Source organism: Dufourea novaeangliae, unplaced genomic scaffold, assembly GCF_001272555.1.
Source record: "Dufourea novaeangliae isolate 0120121106 unplaced genomic scaffold, ASM127255v1 scaffold628, whole genome shotgun sequence".
In the NCBI taxonomy this organism is placed as follows: domain Eukaryota; kingdom Metazoa; phylum Arthropoda; class Insecta; order Hymenoptera; family Halictidae; genus Dufourea; species Dufourea novaeangliae.
In genome coordinates, this window is record NW_015374527.1 from 13,195 (window position 1) to 23,222 (window position 10,028).

Consider the following 10,028-nt stretch of genomic DNA (forward strand, 5'->3'; position numbering starts at 1 on the left):
GGCAGAATGTCACTGTAATACTGGCAGAAGACAAGGCAAATATGCTCACCAATAGAGGCAGGATAGCCATTGGATGGAGCGAGTGCCGCATCATAGAGAGAGAGGAAATCGTAAGGTGCTTTAGGTGCTGGGGATACAATCACAGGGTCAAAGACTGCAAGGGACAGGACATGAGTGGAGCCTGCAGAAAATGCACCGCCAAAGGGCACAACGCGGGAGGTAGCCAGGTGGTAGCCAGGTGCGCGTTGTGTAGCACAGACGGACACGCCACGGGAAGCACTAAATGCCCGGAATATAGAAAAGCTTTTAAAGAAAGCAGGCAAAAAAGAATGGAGGGGAAGAAGACGAACGCTATCAAAAATAAGTAATGAACAGCCAAAACTACAAAGTACTCCAGATAAATCTGAATAGATGCAGATTGGCGCAAGACCTAATGATAAGAATGGCCGACGAGGAAGAGATCGATGCCGCGATAATAAGCGAACCCTAGAGAATATTGGACAACTGGTTCAAAGACGAATGAGGCATGGCAGCAATATGGATCACCGACAAGGGGAGCGAAAAAAGCAAAAGCATCAAACTAAGTGAAAGAGGAGACGGATATGTGGCAGTTGAAACGGGCCAAACTGTTATGATCAGCTGCTACATATCCCCAAATATCCAATTTGACGATTTCACGGAAAAACTCGAAGGCATTGAAGAAATAATCAACAGAAAAAGAGAAAAGAAAGTAATAATAGCCGGGGACCTCAATGCCAAGTCAACGGTATGGGGATCGGCTAGGACGGATCGAAGAGGAACAAGGATCCTAGATCTATGCGCCAAGCTGAACCTAATCTCTGTCAAAAGTACAGGATTAAAATATACTTTTGAAAAAAAAGGGGTCAACCTCCATGATTGACATAATAATACTAGACAGCAAGACATACAAAACAATGCAGAGTAGCATAATACTGGACAGATACACAGGCTCGGACCACAAATACCTTGTGCACAATTTCAAACTCAATAACGACAGCGGTAACAGCAATAATAAGAGAAGCAATAGTAATGATAAAATAAACAATAAAGGCATAATTAACTACAGGAGATTCTTAGAAATATACGATAACAAAATCAATAGTAATACCAACGAGGAATGGACGAACAACCGCGTAGACAGGTATATAGAAATAATTGAAAGCGCAGCAAACGAGGCGCGAAGATCACTACCAGTAATGCTACAAAGCAAACAAAAAGCACACTGGTGGAAACCAGAGCTGCAAACGCTAAGAAGCGAATGTCACCATGCGAGGAGAAAATTACAAAAGGCAAGGAAAAAGAAGAGAAATGACTCGATCGTAGAAAATCTAAGGAAGGAGTACAAGGCAAGAAAAGATAATCTTAAAAGAGAAATCAAGATAGCTAAAATAGAGTCGTGGAAGAGGCTGCAGAATATGGTCGAAGATGACCCGTGGGGGAGACCCTACAAAGCAGTCTTCGCGACTTTAAAACCTAGGGCCTCTCCGAACAAGCTGAACAAAGAAGACATGGAAATGATAATAGATGGACTATTTGTCACAACGCCGCAGGCTACAGGAGACAATAGTCAAAACACAAAATTAGAAAGAAGGGGAATCGATGAAATACTAGGCATCAGAGTAAGAGATGCAAGAGTAAATAAGGACCAAAAAGTGACAGCGGAAGAGATTAAAACAATAGCCAGGAGCCTGAGTGAAAAAAAGGCTCCGGGAATAGATGGGCTACCCAGCAAAATAGCTAAAATATTAGCGGAACAAAGGCCAAGTACACTACTAGACATGTACAATGCGTGTTATGACAATGGATATTTCCCGGATAGATGGAAGACGGGGAAACTGGTACTAATACCGAAGAAGGGAGAAGCGAAGGGGACACCAGCAGATTGGAGGCCCCTGAGCATGATTTCCAACCTAGCAAAGGTTATGGAACGAACAATGAAGGACAGGATCTTAGAAGAGGCATCCTTCGAGGACAACCAGTTCGGCTTCCGCAAGGGGAAATCGACCACTCATGCGCTTATCAGTGCAGTACAAGCCTGGAATGAAGCTAAGGCTAAAAACCTACATTGCATCCTAGTGACATTGGATGTGAAAAATGCCTTTAACACTATACGCACAACAAGTATAGAGAAGGCCATCAACAATAGGAAATTTAGCCCGAAGCTCACAAATGTTCTCAAAAACTATCTGAAGAATAGGGAGATTGTTTACCAAATTGAGGACGCATGCTTCAGGAAAAACGTTTACGCCGGGGTTCCACAGGGATCTATATTGGGTCCTATCCTGTGGAACCTGGTATATGACTCCCTGTTAAAGATTAAACTACCCCAGGGATCAAAGATATTAGGGTATGCGGACGACGTCGCACTAATAATACATGGAAGAGACACGGAAGAAATAGTGAAGACAGTAAATAGTGCGACGAAAACCATAGAAAAATGGTTCGAAAATGAAACAATGACCCTAGCGAAAGAAAAAACGGAAATTATATTACTGACCGGTAGAAAGATAAGCAAACAACTAGATTTCCAAATAGGGGAAGTTCGTATACAAAACAAAAAAGAAGTAAAGTACCTGGGGGTAACAATAGAGGACAACCAGATGTACAAGGCACACATAGACAAGGTATGCAATAAAGCCATCAACACGGCAGGGGCACTGGTCAGATTATTGACTAATACAGGAGAAGCACAATATCACACCAGATGCCTCTACTACAGAGTGGTTGAGTCAGTCATAATGTACGGAGCTCCGGTGTGGCATGGCGCATTAGAAATAGAATGGAATAAGAGAAAGGTCCATAAAGCACAGAAAACCATTCTAATCAGGATTGTAAGGGCATATCGCACCACTGCACATGCCACACTGTGTGTACTGGCAGGACAGCCGCCATGGAATCTGCTGGCGGCTGAAAGATATAGAAGCTACGCAAGAATAGAAAATATAAAGAAAGACAATAGAAGTAGCACAAGCAAAGACCAGATTAAGAAGGAAGAAAAGAAGAAAACAATGGAACTCTGGCAAAAGGAATGGAGCACGTCGGCACACAGAGAATGGACGCGACGGCTCATTCCGAGAATAGAAGACTGGGTAGAGTGGGGTCCACAAATATTGGATTACCATCTTACGCAATGTTTAGGTGGTCACGGATGTTTTGCGGACTACCTAAACAGGATGCAAAAAATAGATAGCCCGAGATGCTGGTTCTGCGAAGAACCAATAGACGATGCAAATCACACCCTTTTCCGATGCAGGGAATGGACAACGGAAAGGGAAGAAATGCATAAAGAAATCGGAGTAGAGCTGACTCCAGAAAACCTCATAGATAGGTTAAAAGACGAGGGTAACAGGAAGGCTACCAAAGCCTACATCAAGAAGATAATGGAAAAGAAGGAAAATCAAGAAAGACACAAACAAAAGAAAGAAAGGGAAAGAAGAAAGAAAGGTCTCATGATGGTATGATACTTACCTTAATACCTGTATCATACTAACTCAGTCCATTAAAACTTACCTTAGTATTACCTTTTATAACAGATGACTATAAATACAGATATTATTTATTTATCTATTTATTTATTTATTTATTAACCAATGGTATCAATTGACTGCTATTGGGACATGACCTTCCTACGGGATAAAAGACATAAATGGGTATATCCCAGACAGAAAAGGACAGAAGAAGATAGAAGAAGAAGACAAGAGAAGAAGAGGATGGAAGAAGAGAAGAAGAAGAAGAAGAGAAATAGAGAATAGGAATAAAAGAGAGGAGGAGTAAAGAAAGGAGGAGAGTAAAGAAAGGAGGAGAAGGAGAAGAAGAAGAAAGAAGAAGAAGGAGGACGGAAGAAAGCAGAAAGAAGACAGAAGAGACAAGAGGATGGACGACAGGAGGAAAGGACAACGGACAAAGAAGCAAGGACACCCTCAGCGTGAAGTATTGCCCAATGGGCCAAAGTTCCAACGCAAGAGGGTGAGCCAAGTTCCGCAAGGTAGTAGACAGAGGAGGGGTTTTTAGTGGGTATTCCTACATTAGTAGTAGGGGAGTCCCACATAACCCGTACAACAACTCGGGTATGCGTAAAAGCATTTTCCCCTCCTCTCCAAAAAAAAAAAAAAAAAAAAGCTACGAAAAATGACAGAGTGAAAGGCGATTTTAAACTGTCCGCTGCAAATGGCACAGAAATTCCTACCTATGGGATTAAGATGTTGACGGTGGACATGGGACTCCGCAGAACGATGCAATGGCCATTCATAATAGGTGGAACAACAAGAGGCATAATAGGAGCAGATTTCCTGAATAAATTCAAGTTGATAATTGACATCAATAATAGGAAATTAATTGATGGTGTAACAAACCTCGCAATTAAGGGAGAAGTTACATCCATCACTAACAGCTCTACAATTAGCTCAATGGACAAAACGTCAAAATATTACGACATATTAGCCCAGTATCCACAAATTACAAAACCAACTCTGTTAATAGCTGGCGTCAAGCATGACGTCAAACACCAGATAATCACAGAAGGACGGCCCGTGTATTCGAAAGCAAGACAGCTAGATCCGAAGAAGCTGGAACTGGCGAAACAAGAATTCCAGTACATGTTGGACCACGACATCATCAGGCGATCGAACTCTCAGTGGGCAAGCCCGCTGCATATAGTAACGAAAAAAGATGGGACCATTCGCCCTTGCGGTGATTATAGGAAGTTGAACGCCATAACCATCCCAGACAGATACCCCATTCCCAGGATCAACGATGTTAATCACATTTTGAAAGGTAAAACAATATTTTCGAAAATCGATCTTTTTAAGGCATATTTGCAGATACCCATAGCGGAAGAGGACAAAACAAAAACTGCAATAATTACGCCTTTTGGTTGTTTGAATTCAACGTAATGAGTTTTGGGCTGAAAAACGCACCATCTACGTTCCAGAGGTTCATACACCAGGTATTACAGGGATTGGATTTCACTTTTCCATATCTGGATGATATTTTGATCGCATCCACATCAGAGGAAGAACACCGAAACCATTTAAAAGTAATTTTTGAAAGGTTGAATAGGTATGGACTACGAATAAACATGTCAAAGTCAATCATGGGAGTTAAACAGCTGAAATTTTTGGGATATTTAATTACGTTCGAGGGATCAGCCCCTATACCCGAACGGGTGGAGGTAATATTGAATTACAGGTTGCCAGACACAGTCCACGAATTGAGAACTTTCCTCGGTATGATAAATTTGTATCGACCGTTTTTGAAAAGCGCCGCAAGTAACCAAGCAGTCTTGCACGAGTATCTACGTGGCTCCAAGAAGAAAGATAGGAGAAAAATCCAATGGACAGATGAAGCGATAAGAAAATTCGAGGAATGCAAGAAAGAACTGGCAGATGTGGCATTACTTTTTTTTTTTTTTTACGTGAGGGAATGCATTTACGCACACCCCCGCCATCCTCCGATGTGGGAGGAGTGGGCGGGGGTAAAGTGGGACTCGCCCCCAATAGGGCAAAGCCCAAGGGGAATACCCACTAAACCCTCACGGTGGCCGGGCTCGGTGCTATGCGGGAAAAGAAGGGGCCAACATCGTACCGTATTGGAGACCCGATCACCGTGCAAAGCAGGGGAACATTCCACGCGTCGAGTTTACGCCCGTACATCACCGCAAGGGAGGAAACAACGTAGGGATAAACAAGGGACAAAAGATGCTCACCAACCCACCAGGCGATTAGGAGAAGGCTTCCCACCGTGCCTGAAGGATGAGGGAGATCGGAATAATAGAAAGAGACATGTCAACAAAATTCCGAAGCACCGAGGACGAGGAATAGTCGAATGCTAACTGCGAAACGACAACATCGTAATGAGTAAGAGCAGCCCGGTGGGCTATGCACTCCAAACACACCCAAACCGGAGTCGACATTGTCGGCTATCCACCACCAGACACGGTTCCGAAGTACATCAATGCCCGGCCGTGGAAGGACGTCAAAAAAGGGTATTACAAAAAAGGAATCGGCTGCCAAGCATCGGCACCGAAAAGAGGGGCTCAAACCCAAACGCCAAAGGCATGGGGGATTGGAGAAACCCTTCCCAACCCAGCCGAGGTCATTCCGTCCAGTTCAGGAACATCCGTCGACGACCCAATGGACGTATCGTGGGAGGTGATCCCGGAGGAGGACGTCTCGTGGGACCTCATCACGGATCCCGAGGTGGAGATCCCAGACCTGGATCCACACGACCCGCTGGGCCTGTTAGAATAGAGTGAGGCCCCCGAGGACGACGTGGGGAAGAAGGGGTTTTCCAAAGAGGTGATCGAGTGCGCGGTGTCAAGACAAACGTGTCCGTGAATAACACATGTGCAAGGTGCAAGTGAAGCGAACCATTAGGTTAGATCGCGAGGAAAAGCAAGGGGCGAAAGAACGCTAAGAATGCGTGTGTGTGTGAAGAATGCGAGTGTCCGCCAAGGTGCAAGTTCGGTATTATTATTGTTTTGTAAATTTTCTTTTCCTGCATGAAACAAAGAGTTTCAATCGATTGAGTATAGGAGAGAGTGAGACTGGGTGAGAATGAAGCGAGCCCGCGGACAATTAAAATATCGGCCGAAAGAGAAATGGTCGAGACAGTTGCTTTTCCCTAGCGCGCGTACATAGATTTAAGGTGATAGTGATAATAGTAACGTTAAATAGAGTTAAAGAAAAGGAGCCTAACTGGAAACCGCGTGTGAGCGAGCGCGAGAAAAGTAGAAGCGCATGGAACAATCTAACGTGTTCGAAAAATTTCTCTGATAGTGTAACCGTTCCGAATACATAAACGAGCTCCGGAGAGACACACACACAGAGATAGCTAGGTGTTAGTGCACAGTAGCGATATATCGCATGACGGGAATCGACGGAGCTCGCGATCTACGTAATAGAATCGGAGTGGGAATGCCCCACTATCTATTGAGATTGCGTGCGCATCGATCCCCACCGGGTGCTGATCGAAGGAGGTCGATACGAGCCCGTCGATCAGCACTCTGCGCTGGGAAGCGAACTGATACACACGCGATCCTAAGGAAGATCCGTACGGCGAAACACGGTATCTAATCGAGAGGTTAAACCAACCTGGTAGAATCGTCAAACCGCCGTTCTTACCCCCGTTACATACGCGCCTCAAACCGAGGAGTCAAGTGCTCAAACCGCGCCTTGGCACAGCCCGATCGGAAATAGTATTTAAATTAATCGCTTGTGTATCAGTCGTGAACCACGCAGCAGTCAAATTGGAACGTTGTATTGTACACAGCCGTGAAGTAGCATAGCACATTTTAATCGAAAGGTATTAATAATGTACTGCCCTGTCTGTTTTTCGGCTCTGTACAACCGTGTGTAAACGAGGATTGTGTGATATTGTTGATTCACGTGTCCTTGTTGTCGTGAGTTCGGTACAGTCACAATATATACTTTGGTTATTAAGGAATTCGGTCATGTTCGCGTAGTGCTCAATTCGCACCTTCGAAGCTAGCTAAACCAGACGCGTCGGAATCGAATCGCGATAAACGATCGGATTCTTGCATGGTCAACGTCTCTCTCACGGCACCGGAGACCACTCGAAATCCACGTATCGTGCCGACGAGTGGGCTATTGGGTGTTGCAGTTTGACTGCGGCTTTATGCACGTCTCCACTCACGCATTTTCTCCGAAACCTCGGCCATATGCGTGAGTGCTGCGACAAATCCCCAATCGTTAATCTACGCGCGGGCTAGCATTCGTTTCCCCCCCGGTTTAACCGGTCGGAGCGAATGGTGGTTGCCGCGTCGTAATCGAGTCGCGATAAACGATCAGATTCTTGCATGGTCAACGTCTCTCTCCCGACACCGGAGATCACTCGAAATCCACGTATCGTGCCGACGGGTGGGCTCTTGGGTGTTGCAGTTTGACTGCGGCTTTATGCACGTCTCCACTCACGCATTTTCTCCGAACTTCAGCCATATACGTGAGTGCTGCGACAAATCTTCAATCGTCGATTCAATATAGAAATTTCGCAACTGACGACAAGGATGTGTCCCAAAAAGAGAGTTGGTGTGAACAAAGTGCATTGAGAGTAAAGAAGCGGGCCACGCGTCACTAATATCGTATCCACGCGCAGCATCGGTGCTCTTTTTCGGGTTAAACAATCCTTGATTGGAGGGGGAAAGGTATTGTTGTAACACTGCTCCAACAAAATATACGCAACGTTTGTTAACCTCTAAATCGTCTCCAATTTTTTTTCTAACACCAACCAGATCTCGCCGCTATCCAGTGCCTGGAGGCACGAACCACTCTAGACAATCCTGGGAATAGTTAAAGGGGCACGTTACCTCCCGGGGTTCAATTGATAATAACTAAAGAACGGTTACAATAGTATCCGCAATTAGCTGCGCCGGTGCGTTTCGACTGCGTCCCTGCACCTGTAATACAGAAACGGGGGGGCATATGTAACCGTACATATACGTATAACCCGAAATATGAGAGGGGAAGGATAGGCGCGAGTAAGGGGAAGTGCCCCACCAATATTGATACGCGACGATACGTTAGATATGCGCGTGAGATCCGAGCAGCACAGATACCACGTGATAGCGAAGCATGCGTGCGCACCATGCCCCACCAAATCACGATCGAAGGAGGTCGATACGCGGCTGTCGATCTTCACTCTACGTCTGGACGCGATCCAGTTCAGGTGTTCTTCTGTAGTAGAGTCCGTTAGGCGAGTTACGAAGACGTGAATAGTAACCGGCTCGGGTGTCTTTACCGCGTGCGCGTCTCAAGCAGCAGAGTCCGTGTAGCAACCGTATCGTAATCGAACTATGCGTGATTAACACAGTTATCACCTGCTGGAAGCAACAGCGTAGCAGTCACCCGTTTTCTTTACATATTAACCATTTACAAAATAACGATACTTTCAACATAAAGCCATAGAAAATCATATATAACTCAGCAAATCGATAACTGTGAGAATCAAGCGTATCTAGGTTAAAAAAACCAGAGAAGCCAGGTAATCACCGACTCTATACGTGTTAACGTGAGAGGTAATATCGTGATCCTGCTGCTTGAGTCGCTCGCGCCGTTTGGGCATTAGACCACGTCGTATTAACGGATATATATTTGTAACGACGCCGAACGTCGAGTATCATAACCTTCGTTTCAAACATATACGTCTCGCCTAACACTAGCGTAAGTAATTTAAATAGGTAATTCTTTGGCAACGTTTCGTGCTAGAATTTGAGCACGAGTAACCAATCCACGCAAGGATCGATTACTCGTGACAAGCGTAGAGCGGAAGTGCAATCGAGGTTTTTCTACCAGTACCGGATAGAAGCTCTGAGCTCACGAAACCGTGCCTCAAGCCGAAGTCTTAGGTGCTGCTGACCGACCGAGGTTTAGCACGCGTCTCCATCCAAGACGTCCTCCCAATTTATTGGCAGGATTATTGGTTGCTGCGACAGATGCATTGGGGAAACATTGCAGCCCCTTAGGAGTGTTCTAGATTGAGGGCAACCAAAGTTTTTCTACCATTGCCGGATAGAAGCTCTGAGCTCACGAAACCGTGCCTCAAGCCGAAGTCTTAGGTGCTGCTGACCAACCGAGGTTTAGCACGTGTCTCCACCCAAGAAGTCCTTCCACGTGTGGCAGGATCATTGGTTGGTGGGACAGATTTCTGTACACTATAAATTACATTCACGCATGCATTCGCCACTCATGGCAAAGACACCGTGTAATGGGCGCGTTCGTGTGAACAACATACCGCCCATCGTGGACGAACGTCCAATTAGCGTGACTGAATCGGAAATTGTAAACTACCGGAACTAACAGAATATACACCAATTCTACCAGATCAAATCTATAATTTTCTGACACATTCACACCACCACTTCCGTCCTCCAGGTACTGGAGACTCGAACCTCACCTTTACGCGATAGCACGGGAATTCACCGGGTTGATCCGTCAAGGGAAGGTAACTGGCCTTCACGAAAGAATATATATATATATATATATATATATATA

At 45.2% G+C, this 10,028-nt stretch overlaps 1 protein-coding gene across 1 annotated transcript; it reads left to right on the forward strand.

The window, feature by feature from the left end:
* The first annotated feature begins 526 nt into the window (after window positions 1-526).
* Window positions 527-3,482, forward strand: LOC107193154 (retrovirus-related Pol polyprotein from type-1 retrotransposable element R1). Its single transcript, XM_015582553.1, has 2 exons — window positions 527-766; window positions 882-3,482. The coding sequence occupies exons 1-2, from the start codon at window positions 527-529 to the stop codon at window positions 3,480-3,482; spliced, it is 2,841 nt and encodes a 946-aa protein (XP_015438039.1).
* Window positions 3,483-10,028: the final 6,546 nt, after the last annotated feature.